Source organism: Stenella coeruleoalba (genome assembly GCF_951394435.1).
Source record: "Stenella coeruleoalba genome assembly, chromosome: 3".
NCBI classification, from domain to species: domain Eukaryota; kingdom Metazoa; phylum Chordata; class Mammalia; order Artiodactyla; family Delphinidae; genus Stenella; species Stenella coeruleoalba.
In genome coordinates this window covers 26,189,218-26,205,108 of record NC_137148.1, presented here as the reverse complement: position 1 = coordinate 26,205,108, position 15,891 = coordinate 26,189,218, and the positions used below count along the sequence as shown (strand labels likewise).

The 15,891-nt window shown below is 45.7% G+C and overlaps 1 protein-coding gene across 5 annotated transcripts in view; it reads right to left on the bottom strand.

Annotated features, from left to right (window-relative positions):
* PDZD2 (PDZ domain containing 2) overlaps positions 1-15,891 on the bottom strand; it is a 377,353-nt gene that overhangs the window by 225,721 nt on the left and 135,741 nt on the right. For all 5 annotated transcript variants that reach the window (XM_079916132.1, XM_079916129.1, XM_079916131.1 and 2 more), the window contains one exon: positions 11,413-12,253. In XM_079916132.1, coding sequence (XP_079772258.1) covers positions 11,413-11,888 — 476 coding nt within the window. In that variant the 5' untranslated portion in view covers positions 11,889-12,253. The remainder of the gene's footprint in view (positions 1-11,412; positions 12,254-15,891) is intronic.

Here is a 15,891-nt window from a genome sequence, read left to right as displayed (position 1 = left end):
CATTGAGAACCACTTGTTCATAGATAAAGTGGGCAAATTTGAAACAACTGTCTTTTTTGCAGAAGAAAAAAACTGCACAGCCAACTTTAAGTTGGATTACTCTGAATGCATTGCCTCAAGATAAACATCAGACCTCTACAGCGTAAAGCATTTCCATGGTCATTCCCCATCTCATTACAGAGAAGAGTAAAAATTCTACTAATTTGAAAAGTCTTATTTTTACAAAATTAACCATACTGCTGACATTCTTTAGCATTTTGGGCACTTCTGTTTTTAGCTTCTTGGCTGTATCAACTTTCCTAGGACCAATGCAGTGAATCAGTTTCATGTTCTGACCTATTTTTATAACCTTACCCCGAACTTAAAATTCTAATCAAAGCAGCTGTTACCTTATATAATTTCCCCATAAAGCATTATTTTAACTAACGAAGTCACTGCCTTTTGAAAATATATCCTTTCTGGTACCTCTTTTCTTTAGTGACTCACGCATAAGTAGGTGTCCTATTGCACTAGTGAAGCAGAACGAAGCAAATACCCTTATTTGGAACATGTGAGAAACGGCCGTACTTTTCTCAAACCATACAGCAAACTGCCACATGGCAGACTGTTTCTTTAAAACTTCAGCAATGTTTCTGTGTACCTTTTAGTAGAATTTGCTGACAAAATCAGGCATTTTATTTTGTAGCTCTATTGTCTTCTATGTATTATTTTAGCTATTTTTACCACATCAGTGAGAATGAGGGTTTTCCTAATGGCATGTGACATTTTGCCTTAAGCCATTAAGTCAAAAGAAATTCCAAATAGGCTCGTAAAATATTCAGTTTACTAAAATTCTGGACTAGGTTTAGTATTGCATAATTTTAGACATTGTTAAAACATTTAACACTATTTGTATTCATGCTGGATATTTAGATTTTAAATATCTTGTTAATTATCGTGACTTCCTACCATCATTAGGGATTATCTCAAGTACAGTCTATGCTTACGGTGAGGTTTTTCTTTAATAATAGAGGCTGTAAGTTTGTATTTCACATAGTCTCTTGATAGCTTTGAATTTTAATTTTTTGTCTGACTTCTTGTCACTCTGAATAGATTGTCATCAGTTTACCTTATAATGTGGTTGAGCACATACCAGTGGTAAAAAAAGGGTCAACCCACCAGCCATTTTCTTATGGTTTGCTTACACCTGCATTAATTATTTTTAATCCTCTTTTTTTTCCCTCAAGAATTTTAGTTTATCTGTTCATTTGGTAAAGTTAATTTAAATCCTACAAAATACATACATTAATTCATAAGCCTACTTCACTGAGTGAGCCTACATAAACTATATTTCCTTGAAATGAGTCAAAAGTGAATTAATCGGCTTCCCTGGTGGCACAGTGGTTGAGAGTCTGCCTGCCGATGCAGGGGACACGGGTTCGTGCCCTGATCCGGGAAGATCCCACATGCCGCGGAGTGGCTGGGCCCGTGAGCCATGGCCGCTGAGCCTGCGCGTCCAGAGCCTGTGCTCCGCAATGGGAGAGGCCACAACCGTGAGAGGCCCGCGTACCGCAAAAAAAAAAAAAAAAAGTGAATTAATCGGTGAGAGGACCTTTGTGGATCACTTCTTCTTCCCTCAGGACACGTCACATACCACACAGGACATGGGATCCTCTGACATACACACTGAATAAGGATGCCGGTGTCAATCCATATCTAAAATATTAGCCAAGCTCAATTTCTTATTTTTTTAAGATAAAAATATATCTTGAGATGTTAATAATTTTTTCCCTCGCCCCATGGATCTTCTTCTCATCCCACTTGGATGATGAACTTTCTCAAGCAAGAAGCATTTCTGGTGACTGCCATTTAAGTCCTCTCTGCCTATTCTGCTGGGTCAGACAGGAACCTCATGAGAATGGACATCTGGACTAAATAAAACCCTTGAGTCAGGGAAAACCCTCAAGACTTGCCATGCAATGTGACAGGGACCTGTATTTAATGGAGCTTGAATTTTTAAGAAGGACACCTACTTCCTCTTCCCCTGATAACAGTTCAGACCTCCTTTGTGAAAATATATCTGTGAGCCCAAAGGTCAAAAGTTTCTTAATAAATCCTAGCTCCATTTAAATGGTCTAACCTTCAAGTCCAGCTTAAGGGCAAGACAAATATGCACTTCAGCCTTGGAAATAGCTCAGTCCTCCCTTTCCCTCCCCCACCTCCCCAATGGCTAAATTTGAGCCCGAGAGACACTGTAAATGATAGAATCACCCTTTCTCTGGTGAAGCAAGAACCCTGAATGAGATAACATGGGGATGAATCGCTGACGCCCCTGTATCCAGGTTTCTGTGGCTCAGGGGTACAAAGGACCCGGATACTCAACCTGTGGGTTGCTCTGTCCATTTCAACACTGGAAAGCCCAGTCATCCAAAATGCCGCTAGAAGCCACTTCTCCACGACCATTTATTTAAAATAATATAACTTAAACTCATACCCTCAAAATCTTTCGAGGAAGATCGTATATCAAAAAAGAAGCCCATGAAGAAATCTATGTAACTGTTGAAAACCCATGTTTTATTATAACTTGCACAGAAGATACACACACACACGGGTCCTGAAAATATCAGATTTTATTCCCATCCAGGAGAAGGCAGCAACCCATAGTCCGACACCAAAAGACAGGAGTTCAAGTCTCAGAACCTCTGTGCTTGGCAAACAGGTTAATTAGGAACAGCGAAGCCAGGCCACATGGTTACCTGCCTCCACTCCATAAGACTAGAGAGGAACGAGGATCGAAACAGGTGCTGAAGTTTGGACAACGACCTTTTGGAAAAGAAAAACTCTTGAGGGCATCTGGTGCTCAAAATGAGAGAATCAAAATGCTTATCACTTATTTAATACCTGGACGTAAAAATGAGGTAGAAGTCAAAATGCTTGAATATGGCCCAGGAGTGCCCAGAGAGAGAAGGGTATGAAGTCGGGCTGGTAGGACTATAATCACACTGAGATGATCTAATCCTTTTTTCCTCTTTATGGTTTACAGTTACAACAATTCTCAAAAATAATGCTAAAAGTTTCAAAGCGAGTGTCTCAAGTGGGAGATTTGGGTTTTCCATCTCCCATGGCTGCAGTCCCCCAGCAGTGGCTCTGATGGCGGTACCAGGAGAAGCAGGTCACTGGGATGAAATGAAAGAGCATCTCTGGATGGAGCTCTGCAACCTCACCCACTTTTAAATCATGAAAAGTGGCTCCTTTAATGTAATCTTTTCCCTCACAAGAACAAACAGACCTTGAAAAACTGCTCTGTAAGTGGCCCTGGAGTTGCCTGCAGGCTGTAATTGAGGGCTCACCAAAGATGCTAGGTTTCTAAAGAAATCCACCCCATTGGCTGGCGGAGTGTTTGACATTGCCCTACTACTCACCCTTCCCTGAGGCTTTCTGATTCCAGGAGGCTTAAGCTGGGCTGGGGGAGGACAACTTCCCCCCACCATCTGTAGCCAAGAGCTAAGCACGAGTGGGCTTATCAGATCAGCTACTTACCTACTTGTAGGGGACCGGGGCTGCGAGTGTTAGGAGGGGATGCCATGGGGGGAACAGGGATGGGGCACCTCCTGGGGGCAGCACAAGGACACCAGGTGCCAAAGAGGAGAGGGATGATGCCTGAGTCCCTTTCTGCTGAGGGATGGCGCAGATGTTCCCATTCTAGAGAGAGCTCTGAAGGCTGAAAACGTCATCCTAACCCCACACTTGAGAAACCCACACAGCTGAATGAATAATAAGTTTGACTAAAATGCCCAGCACCATTCTCGACTCCAACCACAAGAGGGCAGGCGATGGCAGAAGATGGTCTACAGCCTTGCCCAGAAAGTGCTCGGAAGACCTGAGGGAAAGTTTAGTCCAAGGGTCATCAATTACACATTTATGAAGCTGCTACAAGTTAAACTCTTGTTGAGAAGGAAGGTTCTAGATGTAACTACCATCCATTTAGAGAATGTATGTAGAAATATGTAGAAAAACTTGATTTTCTATTTGTTTCTTACAGTCAACAGTAAAGTGCAAAAAAAAATTTTTTTCTAATTTCATTGGTTACTGTTTGTAGTGTTGAAGAAAAAGTTCTAGAATTTGAGCCAGAGGCCCTGAATTCTGGTCCTTGCTCTTCTCTTAAGAAGATTCTTGACCCCAGGAAACCACCTCCTGGAGCCTCAGTTTCCTCCTTGGTACGATGATAAAATAGGACTTGGATGAACTCTGGGCTGCCTTCCAGAAAACAAGACATAAAATGCAGTAGCATGTGGGGAAAGCCGGCTGAGAAGAATGAAGTGGGCACGAATGTAAGGTCCTGTAATGCTCCGTTGAGGCCGCATCCTTGGGGAATGGGCTGTTCCACGTGACGACTTTTCCAGATAATTGAATTTTAAATGCTGAAATTTGTTTTCCTTTTAACCTTCTGTAATGGAATCTTTCTGAAGTGTATTACACGCCTCTCTGGCTTCTTAAATCGAAAACTGAATATAATTTAACCTTTCCTAAATGTTCTAGGTCATCATGATGACTACCTCTTACTATATATACAGTCCTGAATAGAGCACTGGTGCCTCTGGGCACAGTATTCAGGTAAGCAGGACCCTCGTGCGTAATGTCCCCAGAGACTATATTATAAAGCTATAATTGGCAATTCTTCCTTCCTGCAATCTCCTACATCACTACCTGCAGTCATTTCTCCAAGTAACACCTTCTAGCAGCCTCCTGACACTCTGTTTAAAATCTGCTATAACCTAGAGGGAACTCAGTGTTGCCATGGGTAACCGGTGTCTGAGCTTGTAACAACTCTAAATTTAATTTTACACGCAGTTAGTGCTGTGCTGAAGGTTACCTCTGGCCAGGGCTGACATTCAGCTAGTTCGCCCAGTAGTAACGCCCCTGTACCAGCTGGCCAATCGCCCTGAGCTCCCCAGGTCCTCCTGCCAGCCGAGCACCCTGGCCCCTCTCCTGGGACCACATATATATCTCACACCCCAGTAACTCAAAGGTGCAGTCTGGCTGTGGGGGGGGCGCCAGGATGCACTAGCATCCTTTCCTACAGGCTGGTACCCACGCCACACAGGTCGCTCAGTGTTTGAATATCACCCCGGTTTCTGGGCTGAAGATTATCCCCTTTCCTGCTGAGCAAACTGACAAGAGTTTTAGGCTCTTCTCTGACCCTCAAACTCAAGGGCTTTTTCTCGGTTCATGCTGTGCCCTGGGGTCAGGTCGCCTGAGGCCAACCAGGAAGGGTGTTAAAAGCTACCTTTGATTGAACATCTACCATGTGCCAGAGGCCTATTCAGTACATTAAATAAATCATCTTATCTCATCCACTAAATGACCCTGTTGGGGAAAGCATCAACCTCCCATGGCTGAGGTAACCTTACCACACAGCCAATAAGCGGGGCTGAGAGTCAGGTCCACCTCTCCGAGGCCCCTGTTCTTTGCTCTGTGCCCTGCTCATATGTACTAATGTACAAAATAGTCCACTTGAGGTTCACATCCTGAAAAATACATTTGAAGTGGAACATGGGCCCTTTTACTTTTCAGAAAAGGCTACTTGTTTTTATTTTGGTGTGTGGGTTGTGTTTTAATTAATTCCACATTTTGTTACCAATTTGGAACAATCTGTCCGCAGGGAACGGATCTGGTTTACTTATAGAAAGCTAGCGGAGGGAGGAAGGGAGGGAGGGAATGGGGTTAGAAAGTATTCCTTGCAGGAAATAATCTAAAAAACCTTCCCAGTTCTCCGGTCGCCAAAAAGACATATACAGAACATTCCAGAAAATCTCATCTTCCCCAGAGTAGGTATGATAGTCGCAGACAAAAACTTTCCTCCATGTGTTACCAGCTACGCCTGACAGATGGGGCATGTGACATCAAACGTTACTGGTATCCCTCGCCGTCTCAGAAAGTTTCCTAGAAGTTCACTCTGCGATGATGCTGTTACTGCTCAAAAGAATGAGGGGTTCCCAGCACTACTTGGGGATGCTGGAAGCAAACTGCTGACCTCGTGATTGTCAGTCAGGGAAAAAGCAGAAAGGAATCTGCAATTTTGGGACAGTCACAGGTTAAGCTTTGGAACCGGTTCTGGGGTGCAGAAGGGTGTCAAACCCATGGCTGTGAATTGTCTGCTCTTCCCCCAGGGATGAACTTTCCAAATTGACCCTAAACGAATTTTTAAAATAAGCCAACCATGACCTCATCTTCTACACTTGGCACCTGCTTCTCCCATGCTCAGCACACATGCGATCTTTAGAGTGTTCTTTTCTGAAAACATCCACAGTGCTCTAAAGTTTCCAGAGTGACCTTGTCAGGGAGGAAATTGCCTGAATAACTCACTGGCCATAGGTGACAGGGTCAAAATATCATGTACACTAGTTTGCTAGAGCTGTCAAAATAAAGTACCACAAACCAAGTGGCCTAAGCGACAGAAATGTGCCGTATAGTTCTGGATGCTAAAAGTCCAAGATCAAGGTGTTGGCAGAGCTATGCTCCCTCTGAGTACTGGAGAAATACCTGTTCCAGGTCCCTCTCTTAGCTTCTCGTAATTCCCTGGCTTGAGGCAGCATGGTGCCAACCTTCATGTGGCATTCTCCCTGTGTGCATGTCTATCCCCAGATCTGCCCTTTTTATAAGGACACTAGTCCTATTAGATCGGGGCCCACCTTACTCCCATACGACCTCATCTTAACTAATGACATCCGCAATGACCCTATTTCCAAATAAGGCCACGTTCTGAGGTTCTGGGGGGTTAGGAGTTCAACGTGTGAATTTGGGGGGTGGGACCTATGATTCACTCCATAACATCATCTAAGGGAGTTTTGAATTCTAAATCAAACCCGAGAGAAGGAACAGAATGGATTGCTCAAAAGAGCGCCCCCTATTATAATTCCAAGTGATATTGTGGATGACTTATTGTGTCGGTGGGGTGGGGGGGGAGGGAAGTTAGTGTACTGACACCTGAAATCTGTTGCTTACAAGTAAAGGTGACAGGACCAAAGTATAACTCTGGTGCAGATTTGAGGTAGTACAGCACAGAAGTTAGGAACACAGAATGTGGTGGCAGCTAGACCCAAGTTCACATCTGGTTCTCGCTTTCTTAGGTGACCTTGGACAAGTTACATGGCCTGTCTGTGGTCAAGGTTCTCATCTAAAGCTGTCCTTTATAAAGTTGTGGTATGTATTAAATCACAGTGGGTGGCAGAGTGTCCCTATGGTAGCAACTGCTCAATAAACAGCATTTCTTATAATTATGCCAGAGAACTAAGGAGTGAATCTTGAAAAATCGACCTTGTCTCTTTCTCTGCTGTCTTGTGGACGTGCTGGTTGTTATGGGTATTGGGAAGTCAGGACTCCAGAAGCCCTTGCCTCGTTACTTGATTCACTTTCATACTGTCTTGAAGACCAAGCAGAGGGTCTTGGCCTTCTCCTTCTCCTACCCCTACATCTGAGGGGTTCTGGGTAGACCTTCCCTTTACCTGGCCCTTCACCATCCAGCACACGCACAATAGCCCCTCAGAGAAGGGAAGTTCAGAACCATGACTATTCACTAGTCATGGACTTTTGCACTAGTAGGAAAGTTATGTTTGGAGGATTTACTTCCTTAGCCATGGAAAATTCCTGGAAGCCCAGTACAGTAACTGTTTCCTTAGTTTCTGTATTCTCGATGCTCTGGCGTTTGGGGCTTTGATCCTGGAGAGACTGCCTCCCCCGTGCCCTCCCCGCAACCACCCTGGGGCCAGCTAATTCCTAGATATAGCAAACAATTCCCCTGGGAATGTGCCTTTGCTATACTAACCAACTAGCCCAGAGTCCACACCCCAGCTGTCTTCTTTATCAGACTCTTACACATCAAGCCCATACGTCCCTGTCTAAATCACCTGGGGTCAGGTACTGGACAACTAGAGACCACCCCTATAGCTCAGAGCCTGCCAAAATTACTCAGACTATCCTATCCTAGGATTACTCAGTGTACCTACCATGCCTCGCCCAATCCATCCCTTGAAACCCCCAATAAAGGCTTTGGGCCATGCCTTCCCCTCTCCCCGCTCTGCCTCCTGACCAGCGCTGGTGTTTCCCCCTGTGGCCCTGCAAAGTGTGCTGTGCCCCCGTTTTTAGGGATCTGTGAGCGTAAACTTCTTCCTTCATGACAGTCGTTTCCCTGTCTGCAGGTCTTACCATACTTGATTCAAACAAATCCCAAGCACATTTTAGAACACCCACAGGCCTGTTCCTTGACCTTTTTCCTATTTCCATTCCCCAAGCTCCTCCTCTTCAGCTATTTTAGCCCAGATGCCAACTGGCCACACCTGCCTGAATGTTTCTTTCTGACCACCCTAGGCGGAGTGGTGCACTGGATCGGGTATCCAGCTGGGAGTCAGCAGAGGGAGAATGGGAGTCAGCTCTGCCAGTTATCACTGGCCAGGCATCACGGGAACACCATTTCACCTCTGCGGGCTTCTGGAACCAAAACACCAGCTCAGGTGGCCCAAGTGAAATGTTTCATAGATCTCTCCTAATATGTTAGCAAAGGCGGCAAAGTTCCTTCCCATCCCCACTCTGCTATCCTGACACACTTACCCAGGGTCTCAAAGCTAGTTTCCAAAAGGCCTGTGGAGAGAACCCAGAATCCCAGGCTCAGTCCTACTGCTTCTTCCATCACATCATACTTGCTCCTTCCTCAGAGCTTCCATGAAAGAGTCTAGTGCTGTGTTCCATCTTCTCATGACCCTGAGCCCATCACCTTTCTATTCTTCTGTATCTTCTTTCTTTGCAAAATGGGCATCATCCTATCACTTGCTCCAACGAGTAAATTAAAATCACCAAGGTATCTTCCCCTGTAGCTGTCAAACCATCTTACTCCAGGGCCAGATGTACTTTCAGAGCGTGGGACAGAAAACTTTGCCTCTTAAAGACTCCACAGCCTTAAGTAGTACAAGAGAAGAGCTTCCTAAACAGATAAGGAACATTTCCCAAGTATGGGAAGACTTTCTCCAACGTCCTAAAGACTCCACCGATCTCCTGGATAAGAAAATCCCGGTCTTCCAAAACCCTCTCCATGTACAATAGTCATCCTGATGCTTTTATTGAGCACGATTTATTGTACTAGACATAGTACTAAGCCCCACATGTGCATTATTTCACCATTTAATCATTGTTATCAATAGATATTTGTTCTTATTTCACAGATGGGAAATCAGAGTCTGAGAGGGATGATTTTCCCAAGGTCGACCAGCTGGTAAGTGGGGAAACCTGCGGAGGCAGCCCCGGTTGTCTGGCTTCAGAGCTGCAGCTCCTGACCACAGCACTCTCCTGCTGGATGTGCCCTCCATGCTCCTCCTGCTACCTCTCCATCCAAACCCACTCCCTTCAGATCAGATGGCTGCAAATGATGAGGACATTCAAGAATAGCTTTGAAAGGGCTGCCTCCTAGTGATCCCCACTTCTAACCGTAAGGAACCCACCACCAGGGAGTAGAGTCACCTTACCAAGTCCTTGCAGCATCTTGAGTGCTACGGTGGTCAGCACTGCTTCTTTGCTAAGAGCAATCTCTAATCCCAAATCAAAACATTTATCTGCAACATCACTCCTTGAAAATGAGCAGTTATCTCCCAGGAACTGCCAGTTAGGCACTCAGCCATTAGCCAAGAGCATCCCATCAGTCCAAGAGGCAACCCAAAGGAAATACTAGTGAAAGTGTCTACTGAGTAAATATTCACATCAACCAGCCAGCCCTGTGCTATGTCCTTTCCATGAACTGGCTCATTTAAACTCAGACCACGTTGCATGTGCCTAATGACTTCTTGTTTGACCCCACCGCCCCATATCCACTCTCCACCCTTTTCTACCCTGCCTTTTGTCCCAGGAGGCTCACACAGATGAACAACACCAGTGGGATCCCTTGCCCCTGGCTGATTCCCATTGATGGGAAGCTCTGGTAGGAGACGGAAGGGAAGGAAAAGATTGAAGTCAAGGTATTTCTGCACTGTTTTTCTCTCTTCAAGGTCTTCTCGGGTTAGATGTGTCCCCCATCAAAAGGTCACCATGATTTCCAAGGTGCCCTTCTCTCTCTGATCCTCTCCTGGGATATAGGAGACATCCTCACAGGAGCCCCTGAAGGCTTGACAAAACTTACGCATCTCAGAATATCTTCAAACTTCTCTTTTCCTGTCTCTTTCATATATACCCATCCTTAAAACCCTGGTGTGCAGTAATGGATTAACTTGGCAGGTTTGGGGTATTCAATACGTGTGCATTCCAAAGAAAGGAATGTCCCTTGACCAGCTCCTGGGAGGTAACGTCTAAGCTCTTGATATATCCTGCCTGATAAGAGTGTCTTTGTATACCTGGGGCCTTGGGCCACACCAGATAGTTTATGCTAATAATGTGATCTATGATGGCGGCTTTGGGCCATGTGTTACTAGTTTGGTCTCTGAAAGGACTGGATACTTAGTAACTAAGGTCAGCTACACAGGCATGGAGTGCTTGTGTGACTGACCCCCAATAAAAAATCTGGACACCAAGGCTTTGGCAAACTCGCCTGGTTAACAATACTCCGTTAAGTGTTGTCACACATCATTGCTGAGAGAATTGAGTGCTTCTGTACAGCTCTGCTAGGAGAGGACAACTGGAAGCTTGTTCCTGGTCTCTCCTGGACTCTACTCTATGCACCCTTTACCTTTGCTGATTTTAATCTGATTCCTTTCATTGTGATAAACTGTAACCGTGAGTATAATAGCTTTTCTGAGCTCTGTGAGTTCCCCGAGTAAATCACTGAAGCTGAGAGTGGTCTTAGAGACCCTAACTCACCCAGAAAACAACAGAACAGTCCAATCGTAACTTACTGCCATGGTAGGTTGTCACATGGGTAGAAAACAGAAATATGTTCATTCAGATAAGATCCAAATGGATCTTCCAGGATGGGGAAACTGGTGGGGTGGGGGATGGTCTAAAGACATTTCTAAGCATCTCAAGGGTCTTCTGGACTGTGAATCTGTGACAAAGGTGATATGGGACAGGCAGATGGAAACATAACCAGGACCTAATCTCTGTTGCTCCGATTAGAGGTGAGATGCTAGGTTGAATGGAAAAGAGGGTCTAACTCAATGTGACATTTCTCATACTCTTATAATGTACTGTTTCTCTTCTTTCTAACCCAAGTTTCAAGGAAAAAGGAGAAACTTTGAGCCTGAGTCTTCTAAGAGATAAGGAAGCAAAAAGAGAAACATATAAATACCAAAAAACTTCAACTTGAGTGTGTATTTTCCCTCTGTAAGACAACTGCCACTGGCTAATCACCACAGTAGAACTCACAACCCTCAGCAGCTGCCGATCCCAGCATCAGGCGTAAGTGAACCACAAGAGCTCCGCATCCTGCCCCCACGCCAGCCGGCACTCCCCACTCACCTGGCCCCAGTGACATCGACTCCGACCATCAGCTGCCCATTCAGGGAGAGGATCTCATCCCGCAGTCGGACTTTCCCACTCTTCCCTGCCGGGCTGTTCTTCCTCAGCTCTGTCACCCAGATGCAGCCCACATCCAGCACGGGGCCCTGGTGGGTTTTCCTCTTCTTGCCCCCTCTGCGCTTTTCTCCATAGTCCCCGAAAACAGGGATGTTCCCAAAACTAAGGCCCACAGTCTCTGCGTCCCCCAGCTCCTTGGCGAGGTACACAGTACAGATCTCCATCCCCGCGGGGCTGTGGTCAGGTGGGACCGCACTCTCGTCCACAGCAAAGTTCAGCTGGATGTACTCCTGCAGCTTCCGGATGGCCGCCTGGCAGAGGCGCTGCTCCGGCCCGGCCCCGCCCTCCCGCAGGCTGTTCTGCAGCCACTGGTAGAGGAGGGGCAGGTGCAGCCCAGCATTGTCCTGGGTGATGGGCATGGTTGGCGACTCCCAGACGCCAACATCATGAGAGACCCTACTCCTGGGGGCTGGGCCCTGTGGGGCCCCTCGTCCCACGGGAACGCGGGCTGTCCGCAGCTTTGCCTGTGTTCATGTTCAGGCTGGCAGACAAGCCTAAGGAAGACCTAATCTAGTTCTGGCTGTTTGCTTTGGCAAGAGGAGGATGGGACACAATTAAAACAACAGTGGAACAATCACTGGGCCCAGAGTGTCAATGAGGGAAGGAAGGAAGTGTCTGACCGGTCCGCGCTTGGTTCATTTCACAGTGGGGCCCGTGCAAAGGACCTGGAAATGAGGTGTTCCACCAGCAGCGACAGGGCTACCTCCCCTGGACTCGTTCACACCTGGAAGAGGAAAAACAAAAAATTCCGGTCACAACAGTGAGCCTTCTGACACAGCATGCATGGCAAGAGAGTATTACAGAAGGACTGTGTTTGCTTTTTAATTTTTTTTTTGTGATACGCGGGCCTCTCACTGTTGTCGCCTCTCCCGTTGCAGAGCACAGCCTCCGGACGCGCAGGCTCAGTGGCCATGGCTCACGGGCTCAGCCACTCCGCGGCATGTGGGATCTTCCCGGACCGGGGCACGAACACACGTCCCCTGCATCGGCAGGCAGACTCTCAACCACTGTGCCACCAGGGAAGCCCTGTGTTTGTTTTTTGAGTCAGGAACCTAATGCCCCTCCCCATTCCACGGCTTTGTTCCCTCCGCCCTGTGCACACACACATGTACACACACACACTCATACACAGATGCACACACACAGTTATACACAGATAAACAGATGCACATATAGACACACAGATACACACAAAAATACACCTGTACACACAAATGCACAGATACACACGCACGCACACACACCCTTCCCTCAGACAAGAAACCTCCGGAATGCTGACCTTCCCCAGGAAGTTTCCCTGATCAGCAGGGAAATGAGACGGCTTTTGCCAGGACAACCCCCATCAACTCACATCCACCCAGGAGGCTCTGTGTGACAAGACTCCCTGGAAGATTGTAGAGGGGTTCTGGACATATTTAAGAACTCACATTCCTGGGAAGTTCAAGTCTATGTCCATTTGCCTTGATCAGCCCAAGTGTATGCACAGGAGGTCTCTCCATTCCAGAACTCTGCTCTAACAGTGCTACCAAGAGGAGAAGAGCCGCTCAACACTGCAGAGAGATGCAGGCTCTCCCCTAGACCACCGCCAGTCCTAAGTTATTCGAGGGTCCTGGCTTTATCATGTAGACTCAGAGGGTATCATGTCCCTTTACAGCCTATAGCTTTAGTTGCCTCGCTTCTTTTTCTTTGGTAAACTGTTGAAACCAGCCTACACTTAGGCCAACCCAAAAGCCATCTCCTGCAGAGAGATGTTTCTCCAAGCTTCTGGGGGAGCAGCCCTGGCCGCTCCTTGGCTTGCCCTGGACACACTGCTCACACAGCCATGCACCCCCTCCAGGCTGCACACGTCTGCAGTAGGTGCGGCTCCCCAGCGGGGCCGGCAATGATCCCCTCCCACTGAATATGCACAGCGCCCGGCACACAATCCATCCCCCCTCGGCGATAGGTTAATTGAATTCCGTGGCCAATTCTCCTTCTCCACCAAAGAGATTTTCACCTCCATCCCCTGTAAACACAGAAAAATGACTCCTTTCAGTCTCTTCTCAGAACTTCACTTTCACCCAGAGAAAGTCAATATAAACTGTACCATCAAAGATGGAAAACATTCTCGAGCCTTCTCAGGAAGTGACTTAACAAGGAATAATAATAAATGGGAGAGGTGTCAGAAGCCACTGTAAAGAAATTTCCAATAGAGTTAACTTGTGAGTTTCCAAAGAACTTGAGTGCCAGCTATTAACTGGTCCCAAATAAACCAAAAGCTGAGCAAATATCATCTACATAGTCATGTGCCTATTAAAAAGAAAGGCAAGATCAAAGAAAAGGTAATCCACACATGGACAAAAACTGAATGTCTCCTTTGGCCAAAATACATAACACCTTTCACTGACAAGTAACTCCACACAGACGTATTAAAATCTTATGAATAAATCAAAACGTTTTCCATCAGGCCTCACAACTCTTATTGAGTCTCTGTTTCCTCATCTGTAAAATGAGAAAGTTAAGCTAAATGAACTCTAAGTTCTCTCATACTCCACAGAGAGGTTCTCAAATATAGGGGCAATGTCTGGTTCATCAATACGTTCCCTACCTCAGCACAGTGTCTGTCACCTTGTAGACTCAATAATTTAAAACACCTTTTTTTTCTTGGCCATGCTTTGCAGCATGCGGGATCTTAGTTCCCAGACCAGGGGGATAGAACCCATGCCCCCTGCAGTGCAAGCGCAGAGTCTTAACCACTGGACTGCCAGGGAAGTCCCTAAAACAATTTTTTAAAGATGGTTTCAAATTAAAATTTTGATGGTGATTCAAGGTGTTAGTCACAGTTCAGGTGATTCCATACATATGAAAACAGAGTAAACATCTTGGGTAAGGTATTCATTAAATAAGTCTGATTGAAGAGAACCAAACTTAAGAGTAGTAGAGAATTTTTTCCCCAATGTCAACTTGTATTTAAGCATTATTGAAGCATTAAGCATTAAGTATTATTGAACATCTATTAAGAACCAGACCTTGAACTTGGCACTGAAAATATACTATCAAAAAGGCAAATTCCTTGTCTTGAAGGCATTCATAGTTTAGTGCGAGATGCATAAATAAAGGGAAATTAGTGGGTAACAAGTCTATGACCACCCTCTTAACAGAATTAATGAAGGCACGTTCCTGGCAGCCACGTTCACATAATATAAGTCCCCAGCCCCTGTTGATGGGTCCCAGGCTGAGCATCTCATGCAATCTGGAACAGACTTCTTCTCTGAGAATGGAGAGACCTTGAGAGAAGGGATTTAGCCTCCAGGGTGTGGCAGGAACTATAACTTTTGAAATAGGACCCCTGGATGGCAATATTCTACCTGCTCTGTGAACTGAAGAGCAAAGGAAGTCATCCTGCCAAGAAATAAAATAAAGATGATTGGTAGAAGGCAGAGGGGCAAGACTGGGGAGAGAGAATGCTCTAGCTTCCCCACAGCATCCGGGGTTTCACCCATCCTAGATGGGGCTGTACTGCCCTCCCACCTCGATCTGAAAGACCCTATCAATTCTTATAATACATTACATTTGAAAATTTTAACTACTTAAATTTTAGAAAAAGAGAAAGAGAAAAGGTAAAGCAAAACAAAACTAAAAACAAACAAAACAAACCCTTTAAACTTTACCTTGAGTTGTTTTCTGCTCTTTGCAGCTCAAAAGTTTTTAATGAATACATTGGAGGTGAGCAAAGCCGATTGGCTCAGACCGGATCATTTGTCTATCAGTGGTCTAACTGGTTATCGCCAAGGGGGCAGGGTCATGAGGTATCAATATGGCTGCTGGTAGCCCTCCCTCTGGCCCTGAACGTGGTGAGGGCAGAGAAGGAGTTTTCAGAAAAGGAAAAATTATTTCAAGTGTACAGACACCCTCAAAGAGATTCAGTCTTATTAAGGTGTTCATGGGCTACATAACCTGTCAATTCCATACCTATAATTAGGAATTTTCCAGTAATCTTTCCAGCCCCCTATTTGATCAACTCCTTTTCTGCGATTTTCTATAAATCAAGGAAGTAGAAGCATTCCCATACACTGCAGCATTTTGAGATGACTCAAGGCATATGCAAAGACACACAATCTTACAATACTACTGTGAAAAGTGTGGTTCTTCCACAATATCCCATGAAACATTCCAATACCAACTATTCCAGTGAACAGAATGTTGACCCAGAGAAGACACAGAAGTCTGAAAATGGTTACAAATAACAACATCCCTCCATGGCTGATGTGTGTAAAGGTCTAAAAATTTCTCATCCTGAAGATCAATCCATTTCAACAGGGAGTAGAATTTGTGGACATGGCGGTCTGCTGCAATGGTACGGATCACTTTTGTCGACCATCC